Here is a 17138-nt window from a genome sequence, read left to right on the forward strand (position 1 = left end):
ACTGAGTTGCTTCCTGGAGACCTCCATGACACATATCTTGAGTGTATCCACTATGCCTTACACACTTGTCCCTTATAGCACCTGTCCTCTCTGTGGCAGTCTGTTCACACATCAACTGCCCCTGTGCCCTTGGTGACACCAGACAAATGCTGGACCAGTGCCCAGAAGATGTTTACTAAATGAGTAATAAAACTACTCACTCCACCCACTCCATTTTACTCTATGATTTGATGTGTGAGGCATTAAACCTTTTCAGAAGGCAGGATATGAAATAAACTTGGTAAATGGCCATGTCTCTGTGGTAAAATGAGAGAAACCGAGTTGCTAGGAAACAGGTGAAAAGCTTAGCCGACTACATCCCAATTCGCAGCCTGACCTCCCAGCAACTGTACTCTGGACAATCGCCCAGGTTCTCTTGTTTTCTTTCCCCATGTTTAAACTTGTAACTTACCTTCATATTTCTACTAATATCTTACCAGCATTTGCTAGTGAATGGAGCTGGTTGAACTGTTCCGTGTGCACTGCTAGTGTGTGTGTACGTGATCATCATTTAGATTTCACAGTGGAAGTTAGCGAGAAGATGGAACTAATATGATCAGTTCAGTCTTGTTCATGTAGTAACTTGTTCAATCCTTACATGGCTGTAAGGTGCATACTCTTAGTTCCTCTTTTCATAGATGAGGAAATTGAGGCATGGAGCTCCTACAACTAGCAAGTGGAAGAGCTGAAATTTGAGCCAAGGTAAGTAAAGCTTTAGCAGCTGGGATCTTAACTACTCTGCCAAACTTGCTGCTAATGTACACGCATGGAAGTAAAGGGTATCACTTAACTTCTTGCTAGTTTCTAGAGTGCCAAGTAACAGTGCCATAGTCCTTGTCCTCAGGAAGCTGGAAGGACAGACAGGGAGCCAGAATAATTTGAGCACTACCACCCCCTGCCACCCTCCATTCATCCATCCACTCAAGCATACATAATCCATGGGAACTGTAAGGAGGAACGTGTGAGAGGATGCAGGCACGTGCTGCTCATCAAGCTCAGAGGACAAGCTTCACCAACAGGTGGCTGCTCAGGGAACGTTCATAGGCAAACCACACCAATGACAGAAATAAATGAGGGAAAGAAAATGAATGCAGGAGTGAAGACAAGAGGTTTAAACATGTCGGGAAACCAAGAAGACTTGATTTAAGAGCTGTGGGGTATGCTTCATGTAGAAGAAAAGTTTGTTTTTTTTAATCCACAGAAATCAATTGCAATGATGTAAAAAAGCTATATGTCAGAAATCCAAGGCACATTTATTTGGCTAGTCACTTATATACCAGTTCATCTTGTAAAGGACTGAAGGCTGCAGTCAGCCCTATCATTTAAGACCTAACGAGTGAGCCTAGACTGTTATACAATGGGGTTCACTTGCTAATCAATCAGAGGTGCTCAACAACATCCTTGAGATGGAAGAATTCCAAATTATGCTTGTTTTGGTTGATGGATAAATGACATTGTGGACCATTTCTGATGCTGGGCTGCCCTCGTCCCCACAGTTCTGGGTCAGGGTGTGTTGCTCTGGCAGGTGAGAATGCCTTCCCACGGAATGGCGGAAAAGATCTTGGGTTCAACCTAGTTTACTTGCTCACCAATACTTGTTGAAAGGGTGAACCAACAAATACTGAACAGAAAGCATTTCATCTTTTCTGTATCAGTTGGGAAGAACCGATATAGAATATACAAAATGTGCACATTGCTGTTACATTTAGAAGTTCTGCTCAACTAAATAAGGTCCTACAGACTTAACTACCTTTCTGAGGGATTCGAGGGCTCCAGCTAATGTTCAGCTTACATATTGAATCAATTATTCAAGTGAGAGAAAAGAAGTGTCAAGATAAATTTCAAATTCTAGTTATGGGGTTGAAGGAAACAAAACACTAAAGAAATTTACACAGCATTCAGATGCACTTGTGAGTGGAGTTCAGAAAGTTGCCAATACAATATTTATTGGTTCTTTTCCATTTTCAGTTAATAAAACACAGATGCTAGGACAAGGACAAGATGAACTGAGAAGCTGCTTTGCTCCTCCCTACCCCCAACCTGAGCCCAGTCTCATCCAACCCAAGTCTGCAACTCTGACTGAAATGAAAGAAGCAGAGGCCTGTGGTCCCAGCCCCTAATGGGGTAGAAGCTGTTCCCATCTCTGAGGTGTGGAAAACCACAATCCCCTAGATGCTGGCGACTTCTAAAATCTGAGCTTTGGCAACAATTACTCCTCCCACCATTCTTTTTTAAAAAAATCCTATTGCATGAGTTTGATCCCTAACACTGGGGAAAACCAAAACAAAACTGAAAACCAAAAAACAATCGAACGAATAAAAATGATTGCCATGAAGATCTGTTTGTCAAGCTTCCCAAGCTAGCATCGCTAATTTGCCTTCCCCCAAACTTTGCTATTGAAGATAAAAGTAATTCTGGGAGTTTCCTTAATATGAGACCTTGTGACACTTGAATATAAGATGACTTCTCCTTTCATAGGAATTAGTTATTTGAGGAGGAGAAGAAACTTGTTCCCTGATGATCTGGGCACAAAGGGTAAAGAGGAACGCTTCCTGTTGTGTTGTTTATGGACCAGAACTTTACCTGGGGCATTTCCATGTACAAGTGTTAGAATTCAATCACTTCTGCTATGCTGTTTCTCCCTCTCCTTTAAAGTTCTTACCCAGCCTCTGTGCGGTTACCAAGGGATCAAATGGACATTGCCACCTCTACCATATTTTGAACAGTAGGTTTCACCCGAGCGGGTGAGGATGGTGATCCTCACCACTTAACACAAAGCCTGGCACATAGTAGTGCTGAATGAAGATCTGTGATTACATGAATAAATGAGTCTCAAAGATGACAGGCTTGAAGCTGGGCTGCTCTCCTCTTGTTCCTTAGGCCATCATTTTTGTTATTAACAGTGCAACACTGCACAGAGTATCCTGGGACCCTTCATTTGGAAACAAGGAATAAATGAAGGTACCTGGGAGAAGATCCAAGCTCTCTTTCCACAAGAAAATAGCTGTTTCCCCACTCTCTCCACAAAGAAAAAGAAAGAGAACATAATAAAAGTAACTGTGAAGAGAAATAGGAGAGTTGTCAAGCAAACTTAGAATTTGGTTTAAATGAAGTTCTGAGAAAAGCTGAGCTATGTGGGCAGATTAGAGAAAAGAGAAAGGGCTGGGCAGGGGCCGAGGTGCTGAGAAGTGACATCAAGAGACCACCCCCTCCAACCTTCCCATTTTATAGATGAGGAATCCAACATCAGATTCACACAGCTGATGCACAGAAGAGCTGAAAAGTAAAACTTGGTGTCCTGACACCTGTCCAGACCCATCTCCACTGCTTCTGTTTGCCCCAGTCCCATAAGGACCAGGCATGTCCAGTAAGTCCAGGGAAAAGCCTTGATATTGCACTTCAGTGTTTGAAATAGCAGGCCTCAGCTGTCAGAGGATGCAATGACTTGAATGCCCCCAACAAAACTCACACTGAAATTTAATTTCCATCGTGCTATTAGGAGGTAGGACCTTTCTGAGGTGATTAGGTCATAAGGATGATGTTCTCATGAATGGATTAATCCGCTCATCGACTAATGGGTTCATGGGTTATCTTGAGAGTAGGTCTGTTACGAAAGCCAGTTTGACTGTCTCTTGCATGATTTGCCATGGGGATGCTCTGCTATGCCTCGGGACTCTGCAGACAGCCCCACCCCAGAAGCACTTCACCAGATGTGGTCAGCCTGATCTTGAGCTTCCCAGCCTTCAGAACTGTGAACCAAAAAAAAAAAAAAAAAACAAACAAAACAGACAAGGGTGGGGGTGAGCTTGAGCAGGGGAGGCTGCACACTGGTGTGGTAATATTGAAGCCTCTTACCCTCCCAGAGCCCCATGCTTAAACCCCCGTAGGCAACTTTCATTGATATCCTTCCTGAGCCACCCTGCCAACAGCAGGTGAGCACAACCAGCACTACTGATGCCTCACCGTGGGCTAGTGTTGTGCCAAGGACTTCGCATGCATTGTTACCACTATTTCTTGGTCAAGAGTTTTTTACAGAGCTTGGTCTCTAGCTCCTTTCTCTCCTGGAGGTTGATGCATCAGGTTGGAAGTTCCAACTCTCTACACCTCTAATTGCTTGGTCTTTCTCGTGACTAGCCCCATCCTGAAGTTATCCATGGACCCTACCCTAAGTAACCTTATTAACCTACACTCAGGTATTATCAAAGGAGTTCATTGTGAATACCAAGGTACTTCTACCACTTAGGAAAGTTTTTAGCTGTTAGGAGCTCTGTGACAGGAACAAATGGTCATATTTTATTACATTAGTCACCCTCTACTCGAAACCCCACGGTTTACCGTCACAGCAGAGCCCTAACTTCTCAGGTGGCCTGTAAGATTTAGACAACTTCATCTCCCTTGGTTTCTGCCTCTTCACTCTGGTCCAGGCTGGTTCATCTTGCAGATTCCTGCCTCCATTCTTGTGTCCCATATTGCTGCCCCTTCATGAACGGAAACATTTCACTGAAACAAAGTTCAGTTGTTCAGAGATGTACACAGCCTCAGAGACAAAAGGTTCAAACTTCTCATTATGCAGGTGAGAAACTGCTGGCCCCTGAGGGGACTGGCATAGCCGAAGATTATAGATTTCTTTATTTTTCTCTTTTTGTGTGGAACTGGGATTGAACCTAGAAGGGCTTTACCACTGAGTTACATCCCCAGCCATATTTATTTATGTATTTGAATTTTAAGATAGGGTCTCACTAAGTTGCTTAAGGCCTTGCTAATTTACTGAGGCTGGCCTTGAACTTGCTATCCTCTTGTCTCAGCCTCCTGAGTTGCTGGGATACAGGCGTGTGCCACTGCACCCAGCATATTTTTATTTTCTTAAAAGGCAAGGAGAATAGTAGCAATCTCTGGATTTCCAGTGAGGAGTGTTGGAAATGCAAGCTTCAAATTGGCAAACTATTACACAAACATTCAAACACACCAACCACAAGGGAAAAAAGATGAATTCCACGACACCAAATGAAGGATATCATTGTCGTATAGGTATGGTAAATGCACAGTGATATGAGCAAATCGCAAAAGCAAGTTAGGAGAAAAGAAACAGAAAAAGCTAACAGGACTATTTATTTATATAATTTTAAAATGTAAGCACATAAAGGTTCTATAACAACAGAAACAAAGCCGTACAAATCAAACACATTAGATTGGCTGCCTATGCAGGAAGTGGGAATTGCAGCCAAAGGCCTATTCAATCTAACTGTTCCCAGAGTGAGGTAAAGGCAGGGGACATGGTTCCCACCCTGGCTTCAGGGTCAAACATTTGGGAGCTATTTGTACAGAAGGTGGGCTCAGCAGCCAGGGCCTCAGAAGCAGGAACCAGGTAAATAAAAGGCCACCATTCTGGGAAGCCCCACAAGACCCACTGATAGTTATCTTTCTTACAGTCCATGGGTGAGAATCTCACCTCTGGAGTTGAGTCCCTTCAGTTTTATGCTTTGAGGAGATTTCACAGGTCTACCCAATGAGTAAATATTAAAAATAATTTAGACAATGGGATTTAGGAAAGATGCTACAGGCAGGTGGTGGTTTGTGCCAGGCTGTCAGAACCAGATGAGCTGACAGATCCAAATTCAAACATTCTCTTCCTCACAACTTCCCCCAGGGCATATGGAACTAACCTTTAGTGAGCACTTACCACGAGCAACCAGAAGGGTAGGGCTTTTTGCGTTTATTTTAGCACGTACTTCTCACAAAAATCCTACATGGCGGGGTTTATCATTCCTGTTTTACATTAAGATGCACAAGGCTCAGTGAAGTAACTGGGCTAAATGTATAACCTTGGTACATACTCTCTCTTCCACATTCCTCAGGGATCCACTAAGACAGCTGCACCAACTAGCAACATTTGCATCCTTCACCTAGTGTTCTAACAAGTAGCCCAGTCCCTGGGGTCCCCAGGCTTGCCCTGAGGTCTCCACAGCTATCAGAAGTACTCTGGCTGCTTTCACGGGGCCAAAGCAGGTCTAGAAAGCTCCATCTCCTTGGAGGTTCCTGATCTAGGTACTTCTGGGATTAAGCTAGATTCCAGGAACTTTCCCTTTATTCCACAACCTTGAGTCCTTAGATGTGGCTTCTGTAAACCACATCCAGTTTATAGGAAACTGAAGATGCCCCTTCACAGCAGTTTTTTACCTGGATCAGAAACTCCAGTGCCTACAACGGGGAAATGTTTGTAGCAGAACACAATAAATTCTCCGAAGGTTAGTATAATATCAGCAAGATGACAGTAAAAAAAATCTCAAAGATGAAATACAGCAGAACTGTATCACATGATTTAACACTATAAGAACAGGATTTTGTTGCATGCAGTGGCAAATGCCTGTAATCTTGGTGCTCAGGAGGCCGAGGCAGGAATATTGCAAATTCAAAGCCAGCCTCAGTAACCGAGTGAGGCCCTAAACAATTTAAGGCCTCAAAATAAAAAATAAAAAATAAAAATGAAAAAGGCAGGGGATGTTGCTCAGTGGTGAAGCACCCCTGGGTTCAATCCCTGCTACAAAAAAAAAAAAAAAAAAAAAAACTGGGATTTTATGCAGTTCAAATCATGTTTATCATACCCACAATCAAACTGTGCAGAGCAGTCCTGACGCAAAGCTATCAGGAACATGGCCATCAACCTTGCCATTCAATCTCCTCCCCATTTTGCCCCCTGCCAATGTTATATAAGGAGCCTATTTTTCCTCAGACCCCAGTGCGATTACTCTGAACAATATTTGAAAGAAATTTCATTCTACAGAAAGTATGCTAAACATTCACGAGGAGATGGGCTGTAACTTGTAGCAGATCACTCTAGCCTCACATGTCTTGTCAACATTTGATATGAGGAGAAACATCATGAGCTTGCTACAGTTTAAAGAGGGAAATATTATAGGAAAATAGGAAACTTCAGGTTTTTTGTTTTTTTTTTTCACCAAAAGAAGCTTACACAACGGAGGAGAAAAGGATGTTACAAAAAGAAAGTTTTCTGTCATTTACTATGAAATCAAAACAAACTCATATAAGGTTTATTCTACCCCTCTGGCAGGAAGTGGAGACTTAAACTAGTAACAATTCAATTATATAAATATTTATGTTGGTGTTACTGCTTGCAAAACATCAGGCAGGTCTAGCTGTGGAAAATGCAAGGCAAAGAGAACAGAGTTCTTGACACAGATTCTGGTGAGCACACAGCTCCCAACTCTGGAAACTTAGGGATCTGTTTGAGTGGCTGCCACTTTGGGTATCCCTGATAATCTCAACGAATGATAGGAACAAAGGGGACTCTCTCTCCTTCCCTCATCCCTCCAAAATAAGCTTTCTTCTTGGGGTGGGGGTACGACTAAACAACCTTGCCCTCTTATCTTTTCCTGTCCTCTCTTTTCCAAGTATTCAGAGGAAAAAATAGGATATTGTATTCTCCTGACCCCTGAGCTCTTCTTGTGTAAAGTGTACTTAACTGTCAGCCTTCTGCATCCCAGCCTGGACCACACCTTCCTTTCCCTTCCACACATGACTTCACAAATTCCTGGGACTTTTGCTCTGTTCTTCCTCTTTCAAAGCTCTTAAGTTCTCTTGTTTCTAGCTTTTTGTTTGTTTTTACCAATCTGGTGGAATCCTCTCATTGTAGGTTTTTCCAGGAGGTTAAACTTGGGCAATGGCTTGATTTAAAACAGTCAGCACCATATATACACTTACTTACTACGGTGTAATCCCCGCCTTGCCACTTTTCTAGAATTTGGCCCAACAAACAAGGTGTCAAATTTAACAGAATATTTGGGAGGTTGGACCAAACTCTTCACGTTTTGAGAGCCACTGGTCTCTTAAGTTGGCCTCTCTTTCTAAATCTCTGCTATCAAACTGATTTTATTAAAATCTCAGTGTTTCAGCATTTTGGTCCTCTCTGAAGTTTCTTTCTTTTGAACCTACACTGCAGTGTCTGGCAAATAACAAACATTCCTAGAGACCATACTATGTACAGACAATGCTTTTAGGATGTATACTGAGACACAGGGAGTAAATAGCGTGCCCAGGTCACAGAGAAAGAAGCTGAGTAGGAAATCTACTCAATGCTCTGAGTTTATTATGCTCAAGCTTCAGGGTCAAAGGACTGGGTGTCCATTCTTATTGATTTCCTCTTGGGGCTGGTGACCTGCATTATTTACTCAGTTTTGACTCTCAGCTTCCCTTGCAATAAAATTGAGATAAGGCATTCTTCGAAAAAATCCATCAGTAGATGAGAAAAATGCGTGAAAGCCCTATTCAGTCCCTAGCCCTCAATAACTATCAAAGCCAGATAGGCAGAGAGGGATCCGGCTCCTGTAAATACCCCCATCTCATAGTGAGGACCCAAACATCAGTTTAAGACTTTTATCGTCTTCAACCAATCCGCCAGTTTAGCTCTATCCACACATCTGTTTGCGTCCTGGTCCTAGGCTTGCGACGCCGTGCCACGGGCTCCTTCTCCATCTGGCAACCCTCTGGGTCTGGGACTCCTACCCCGGGAGCTCCAGTCTTACCATGGCATCGTAGCGCAGAGCGTTCATAAAGTGCGCCACCTCGGAGCCCTTGTACACAGTGAACCAGATGGTGCCCTGGTACTGGTCGCCGGCGTCCAGCAGTAGCACGTTAGGTTCGGCTTGGCGGATCTGCTGCACCTTGGTGAAGAGCCTCGCCACGCCGCCCACACAGAGGCTGGCGTTTCGGCATTTGCCAGAGTCCTCGCTGGTCTGCTCTAGCCGGCTGTGCACGTCATTGGTGTGCAGGATGGTGAGCTCCCAGGCGCTAGCTGCGGGCCACAGCAGTGCGTCCAGCGCGAGGAGCAGCAGCGCCGGCGCTAGCGCAGCTGGGGGACCCATGGCTGCGGCGTGTGGAGCTGGCGGGAGTGCGGGCTGGCCGGGCGAGTGCCGGCGAGTGCAGGGCAGCTGCCGGGGCCGGGCTAGGCGCCCTGGCTGAAGGGGCGGGGCGCGGGGCGCGGGGCGGGCCCTTCTTCAGCCCAGAGGCACACCCCGAGGGCTAGGCGCACGCCCGCTCCGTCACCCGATCCGACCCTGGCACCTGGAGCGGCCCCCGGCGCCGCTAGGGGCTGGCAAGAGCTGCCTAAAGGAACAGTGAGGAAGTTGTTCCAGAGGTGAGCGGGCTCCAGAGGGAGCCTGGGCACCGGCAACCCCACTGATGGTGGGTGTTCTTTTTTCCCCGTGCGCCTTAGGAATTGGAGGGGTCGTCCAGGTGTGAGAATCCTCACCGATCCTCGCCTCTTGGAGGCTCGGCTTTCTGTGCGAGAATGTATGTTTGTGTTGGGTTTGTGGTTGCACGAACTATCGCTTTGAAGAGCAAAAGAAGGGAAAAGAGGGGGCGGAAAGAAAGATGAGCAAGTTGGTGTGCGTGGGGTGGGGCGGAGAGTAAGGAGCCAGGCAGGAGAGGAGCGCTTTGCAATTGGGGCTGCGGAAGCCAAAAGCTCATTGTGCGATGTGACGCTCTGAGTAGTTTTGAGAGCGCACAAAGTCTAAATTGCTTAGATTCGGAGACTCAGAGGCTAAGAATGAACTGGGATGCAGTCCCTCGTTTATTTGCAATTAAAACTTTAGTGATAAGACAGCGGCACTGCGTGAACAGTTCCAGGAATCTAATCGGATCCTGCGGGCGTGGGACCCGGGATGTGTAGTGGAGGAGTACCCGGACAGCTCTGTGGGCGTACTGCTGTCCTTTGCTTTTCTAGTAATCTCTCTTTTCTGGCCTACTTTTGAGGTTTTAAGGATGGTGTGTGTGTGTGTGTGTGTGTGTGTGTGTGTGTGTGTGTATCATGCAAAGCTTTTGGCACGGAAGGCAATAGGAGTACATACAACAAACACCTCCTTATCATCGACTTAAAATTGCTGCAGAATGTCTCTTTGGATGTCCTTGGATTGATTCCTGGGCTCAAATTAAATATAACCAATACTCTAGCAACTTTGGGAAGAAATGGGAATGAGAATTAGTTTGGGTTCCCCCTAGGTGTTCTGATGTTCTGTAGGACAACATATGTAATCTTCACACTTCTCCAAAATACATCAAACCAGTCCTGTGTGTGTGTATTATTTTGGGGGGTGGCGGGGGTACCGGGGATTGAACTCGGGACCATTTGACCACTGAGCCACATCCCCGTCCCTATTTTGTATTTTGCTTAGAGACAGGGCTCACTGAGTTGCTTAGGGCCTCCTTTTGCTAAGACTAGCCGGGGATCCTCCTGTCTCAACCTTCCTAGGCACTGGGATTACAGGCGTGCACCACCAGGCTGGCTGCCAGTTCTGTTTTTTAAAAGTTTTTTTTTTTTTTTTTTTTTTTAAATGGTGCTAAAATGCACATAACATAAAATTTGCTATTTAACCATTTTAAGCATTCAGTGGCATTAAGTTTATACCACTGCCATTGATCTCCAAAACTTTTTCATCTTCCCAAACTGAGACTTTTAACCATTAAACAATGATTCCTAAGTTCTTCCTTCCCTAACACCTGGCATTCTAATTTGCATCTCTATGTATTTGTCTATTCTAAGTGCCAAGCTTAAGTGCCATTATACACTATTTATCCTTTTGTGACTGACTTGTTTCACTGAGCCCACTGTTCTGGAAGTTCATCCATGTTGTACACAGTATGTCATAACTGCCTTCTTTTTTTATAGCTGAATAATATTCCATTCTAGGTATATTCCCCATTTTGTTTGTTCATCAGTTGATGGATACCTTTGGCTCTGTGAATAATGCTGCTATGAAGATGATGTGCAAATATCTATTCAAGTTCCTTCCTTTACTTCTTTTGTTTATACACCCAGAAGTGGAATTGTTGGATCACAGGATAATTCTTAAGTTTAATTTTTGAGGAACCAGAACATTTTCTTCTAGAGTGGCTGCACCATTAAAATGGTGCCAATAATACATTAAGGTTCCCCTTTGTCCACTTACTTTCTTCTGATTATCTTAAACGATAGTCATGCTGAGGGATGTGGAGTGGTATCTTATTGTAGTTTTGAGTGGCATTTCTTTTATGATTAGTAAGGTTAAGAATCTTTTCATGTGCTTATTGGTCTTTCATATGTTTTCTTTGGAGAAATATGTATTCATGTCCTTTGACTATGTTTTAATTGAGTTGTAGAAATTCTTTATATGTTCTGGATAATAATCCCTAAGCAGATATATGATTTGAAAATATTTTCTCCCATTTCATAGGTTGTTTTTTAACTCTGTTGATAATGTCATTGATGACAAACAATTTTTTTTTTGGTAGTCCTGAGAATTGGACCCAGGTCCTTCTGCATGCCAAGCATGTGCTCTATATCTAAGCTACATCCGGGGTCTCAACACTTAATTTTGATGAATTCTGATTATCAATTTTTTTGTTGCTTATGCTTTTGATGCTATGTCCAAAAAATCATATTCAAATATAATGTCAATATAGTCAAATATAATAATAGTCAAATATAATAATCCTATATTTTCTCCTACGAGTTTTATAGTTTGAACTCTTTAATTTTTTGCTTCATTCTGCTTTTTTTTTTTTTTTTTTTTTTTTTTTTGGTATATGGTATAAAGTAAAATTCCAGGTTTATTCTTCTGCATGTGGATATCCAGTTTTCCCAGTACTATTTTTGAAAAGATGTCCCTTGCAAGTTCTGGTTTTAAGACATGGGGTTTGAAGCTCAGAGAATGTGAATATTTGCCCAGGAAAAGGCATGTAGATTGGGGGCAACAGAGTCTGGAGCTGCACAAGACCCTTGCTTCTGAAACACCCTATAAAGTCATGCTTTGCAAGGTTTTTCTCTGCCACCCTTTCAGACTTGCTAGAATGGGAGTAGGAAAACTGGAAAACAAATTAACTTCAAAATAGTTTTTACTTACACGAGAGTTGCAAAGGAGTACAAAGAGTTCCCACACATTTGTCACCCGTATTCTCCTATGTTCGCAACTTGTATAACTGTTGAAACCAAAAAAATTAATATCAATACAAAGCTAGCAACTACACTGCTGATTTTACTTGGATTCCACTAGCCTTTTCTTTAATGTTCTTCTTCTGTTCAGGATCCAATCCAGGATACCACAATGCATTTAGTTTTCGTATATGCTGTCTCCTCTAATCTGTGATACTTTTCAGTTTTTCCTTTGTCTTCTATGACCTTGACACTCTTGAAGGGTAAGGGTACTAGATTTTGTGTACTGTCCCTCTCTTGGAGTTTGTGTGATGTTTTCTCATGATTACATAGCAGCTTGGATTTTTAGACAGAAAAGACATGTGTGAGGTGCTTTCCCATTGCATCATATCTTACATTACATCAACATGACATCATTGACCATTTGTTTTTTAATCAAAGCCCTGCAGTTAGTTCTGAAATCCCTGTCCTGGGGATACTACCAGATTTCTGCTTCAAAATCATTCCTAAGTCATTTGCTTGCATGCAGAGCTAAGATGGTCTTCGATTATTTATTGGACAAAGTTGACACTTCACAACCTGGACTTCTAAAGATTCTCTCTGTTCAGTCAACTCTATCTTCTGCTGTTCCTCTCACAATAAGTCCTGTTTACTTTCTTCTGTACCATTACTCCCAGCCACTTCAGGCCAAAGTCCAGGCTTCCTTTATGTTCCAGTTCAGGTCAACATGAAATATCTTTGACTCCTCCAGATGGTAGTGAGTTTTCTCTGGTCTAAATCCATGGTCTAGTCCTACAATCTTACATTATTGTGGCTTTTACTTTTTTCCCCAGTGGTTTAATGTATGTGCTTTGTTTTCCCTCCCAGTGATGGAAACAGTAACTGCTTCAGTAATGCAAATCAAGTAGCACCAACGTAAAATCTGCTTGAAAGACAGTGAGTGATAATAACAAACAGGAGCCAAGAAAGATTCCAGCTGTCTCAGAACTGATACTGCTGCAGATAACACCAGATTACATAAACTAAACACTTGTAGGTCACAGGAGATTCCTCAAGTCAAGTAGAACATTTGCCTTGCAGGAGGCCTTGGATTTAATCTCCAGCACTGCAAAGAAAATAAAAAGGTATAATATCGCTAGTCATTTTATGGGGGATAACACAAAAAAATTGAGGACACAGTCTTTCAGTATTTGAAAATTATTACCTGATTCAGCAAAGATCTCACTCACATCAATGATAAATAACATATGTAGTGCTAAAGCTAAAAGAGGTTTTAATTAATTAACTTAATTTTTGTTATTTTTATTATTTGTGAAACAGGATTGAACCCAGGGGCATTCCACCACTAAACCACATCTCTAGCCTTTTTATTTATTTATTTATTTACTTATTTATTTAATCTGGAGACAGGGTCTTGATAAATTTCTCAGGCTGATCAAAACTTGGAATTCTTCTGCTTTAGTCTTCCAAGTAGCAGAGATTACAGGTATGTGCCACTGTGCCAGCAAGAGATATTAATTTAATTAGTATTGTTTGTGGTGGAATGACAGATACTTTAACAACAACAACAGCAACAACAAAATCACATCAAGGGGACTGGGGTTGTGACTCAGCGGTAGAGTGCTTGCCTTGCCTGTGTGAGGCACTGAGTTCGATTCTCAGCACCACATAAAAATAAATGAATAAAATAAAGGTCTATCAACATCTAAAAAATATTAAAAATAAAATAGTTCTAGAATATTTCCCAAAGGCCTGTGTGTTAAAGCCTTGGTCCTTGGCTTGGCTCTACTGGTAGACCCTAGTGGAAGACTGTCAGATCAATGCAGATGTGACCTTAATGGGACCCTAATTCCTTCCTCTTCCTCTCTTTCATTCCCTGTCCTACCTTGAGTTGAGTAGCTTTACTCTACCTTATACTCCCCACCATCATATGCTGCCTCACCACAGGCAAATTTAAAAAAAATTACATCAAGTTGAATAAAATAAATTTATTAATTTATTGGAAAATGGGTGGGTATATAAATATATTTGTTAAATCATAGTTGAATTGAACCAGAGGTTGGCTATGGATGCAAAAGTTCTTCAAAAGTTAGTCAAAGTATTCTGTGAGAACCAATCAGTTATATGGAATACAAATGAAGAGTATTATATATTCATTATTATTTGTAAATTGTGTGCAACAGTTCTATCAGTAAAACTCATAATAAATATGTGGTTGTATGTAAATGCATACTTTTTTCCTTGAAAGTCAGTTGTTAAATATTTACCAGTATACCACTGGAGCTATCTAAACAGTAATATGTTTGAGTGGTTGGTGTGTGTGTGTGTGTGATGGGAACCCTTTTAAATCTTATCACAAAGTCTTCAATAAAAATCAAATTCTCTTTAAATGTGCTGAGATTGTTACTGAAATCTCAGTCCTTGTCTCCAATGCCAATCCAATAATGAGGACGTGGTTTTGAGAAAAAGGAAAAAGAAGGTTTATCACTTTGCTAGCAAAGGGGAAAGATAGAGAACTCCTTTCTCAAAGGCTGTGATTCTGTCCATAATGGGGAACAGGGGGTTTTAAAGAGGTGATTCAGAGAAAATGAGATTAGGGAAGGAGAAGATCAGGGAAAAGTGTGGGGAGCCATCCACGTCTAACAGAATCAAGACTTGGATGAGCAGTGGGATACAGAGGTCTGACTCCCAGGAACTGGCGGTCATGGGAGACTGTTTCAGATAGCCTAGGAGTAGGTGGCCCTGTATGGGAGTGACTCACCACTGGGGATATGCTAGTTCCTTAAGCAAATGGCTTCCCTAACTCCACCCCATCCTGTTTCTCACAGAAGAAGCTCCTCCTGGTCCGGACCCCTTCACCTATGTAACTATAAATAAAGGTGAAGGTGGGGTTCTTTATCTTGTTGGAGGCCAGATCTGGTATGGCCCAATCCATCTTGCCCCCTCCCATTTGAAAAGAGTATTGGCTCTTGTGTGTTTATTGATTAGATATGATTATTATTAATTAATTGATTTATTGCTGGCACTGCCGATCTCTGACAGTTAACCCTTCCCTCATCCATGCTAGACTTGGCTGAAACCCCTGCAGAAAAGAAGATCAGAGAGTAGAAGTTTAGGGAAAAGAAGATCAGGGAGAAGTTCAGGGAAAAGACTGGGGGAAAGAAAAAAACGTGTAAGTTTCAAAGCAATAAAGGATATAGTCAAAGCATCAAGTGAAGCCCTGTTACAAGAAAATAGATTTAATAGATTGATTTAGGTAAAATGAATGAAAAATCTGAGAACAATTTTTTTTTTTTTTTTTAAGAAAAAGGAAAAAAAATTTATTGCTTTGCTAGCAAAGGAGAAACTCAGGGTACTCTTGTCCCAAAGGCTGTGATTCTGCCCATCAGCAGAACAGGGAGCTTTTAAAGAGGTGATTCAAAGGCTACATTCCACTGGTCTCTGTTGGAGTTGTAATTCACTTGCTAATTTGGGAGATAGTCATTCCTGAGATATTCTGATGCCATCCCCAAAGTTTGGATTACTTCATTCCTATGGTGGATGTGAACTCAAGGCCTAAAATGGGGAAGAAAGGTAATGCTGTTTCCCCTGAGATTAGGGAGGAGCAGGGAGAGAAGAAGATAAAGAAACATGTCCATTTTAAAAATAAGTTGCGGTGTGGAACAGCAAGGGCAATCTTCAAAGCATCAAGTGGACCACTATTATGTTTCCCACGGTCAATTTCTACATTCCATTCCTATAGAAAAAAGACATCACCTAACTGCTTTCTTCTGAAACAGGGTGAAGTTGGGGGAAACAACCCAAAGTTCTTGTTCTCTATCAGGTGGGGTGTGAACAGTTACGGGTATTTAGCATTAGAGCAGATCAGAGATCCAGAGTGGTAGATGGCAGGAGACTGGACAAGGCATACCTAGGGCAGGGATCATGCTTAGACAGCAATAAACAAGACAGCAAAGCACTCCTTTTTTTGTAAACAATTGGCACAAAAGCAATTAGTATTGCAGCCAGTCTCTGAAAACCATGAAGAATTCATAATTACATTAATGAAAAACATATCGAGTTTATTAATGTAGGAGGTTAGGAAGATTTGTAGGTCTATGGGATCAGGCTCAAATTAATTCAGGACAAACTTGTGACTCTAGAGTCCTTTGTGATCATTACTATTGGCACTCCCACACAAGAACCCTTCCTTTGCTGGGCATGGTGGCACATGACTGTAATCCCAGTGACTGAGGCAACTGAACCACAAGTTCAAAGCCAGCCTCAGCAACTTAGCAAGTCCCTAAGCAACTTAGTGAGGCCCTGTTTCTAAATAAAATATTTTAAAAAGGGCTGGGGATGTGGCTAAATGGTTAAGCATCCTTGGGTTCAATCCTCAGTACCCCAAAACAACACAACAACTATACATCTTAGGCTACATTTAAAAAACTATTGTTTTTCTTTTAAAATGTTCATGTATGACTGTACTTAGACTGTACTCTCCTGCCAGGTGTTTAAGACCAAGTTGGTCAAAACTGACCTTGTTCCTATCTACTCTTAAGAGTCAGCTGAGATTCCTCAGAGATTACTCTTGAGGATGTGTATGAAGACTACTGGCCTCTTGGTTCTTTTAGCTTTTCTCTATTAATGGCACCATATGCCTGCCAGGATGGGTCAGGATCTTGTTGACCATTTGTGGCTTCTCTTGGAAGCATCAGGGACATTTCCATTTCCAATGATCCTTCTCTTGAACAATGTGCACCGGTTGGCTTCCTGTTCACTAGGGTCTTCTTGATCTCCTTGTTCAGCAGATTGGGTGACTCACTAGAATTTCAGGACCCAGAGAGGGGTCCCTGAGACCAGTTTTGAGGTGAATCCATGGTGAAGGCAGAGGAACCTGTTGCCCACAGGCATCCTGGCACACTGGGGTTACTTGCTAAAGGGATGATTTTTGTTTTATTTTTGGGAAAGCTTAATGTAACATTTAACCTGGATAATAACTGGCTCCATATCATTCATGTCCAGTAGGTTCCAGGCAAGCTTTGTACACAATTGAATTCTAACACTTATGATATACTGTCAGGTCTTAGCAAAAGCATGAGGGATAGATATTACCATTGTTTTTCCACACTTTTTTTTTTTTGGTATTGAGAACACTTAAAATCTACTCTCTAGATGATTTTCAAGCATGCAGTAC

At 42.2% G+C, this 17138-nt stretch overlaps 1 protein-coding gene across 2 annotated transcripts in view; it reads right to left on the bottom strand.

Moving 5' to 3' along the window:
• Nt5e (5'-nucleotidase ecto) overlaps positions 1-8997 on the bottom strand; it is a 44461-nt gene extending 35464 nt beyond the window's left edge. Inside the window, exon 1 of one of the 2 annotated variants that reach the window (XM_047558316.1) lies at positions 8580-8997. In XM_047558316.1, coding sequence (XP_047414272.1) covers positions 8580-8918 — 339 coding nt within the window. In that variant the 5' untranslated portion in view covers positions 8919-8997. The remainder of the gene's footprint in view (positions 1-8579) is intronic. The other variant, XM_047558315.1, reaches the window with a different exon arrangement.
• Positions 8998-17138: the final 8141 nt, after the last annotated feature.

This window comes from Sciurus carolinensis, chromosome 7 (assembly GCF_902686445.1).
Source record: "Sciurus carolinensis chromosome 7, mSciCar1.2, whole genome shotgun sequence".
Lineage (NCBI taxonomy): Eukaryota > Metazoa > Chordata > Mammalia > Rodentia > Sciuridae > Sciurus > Sciurus carolinensis.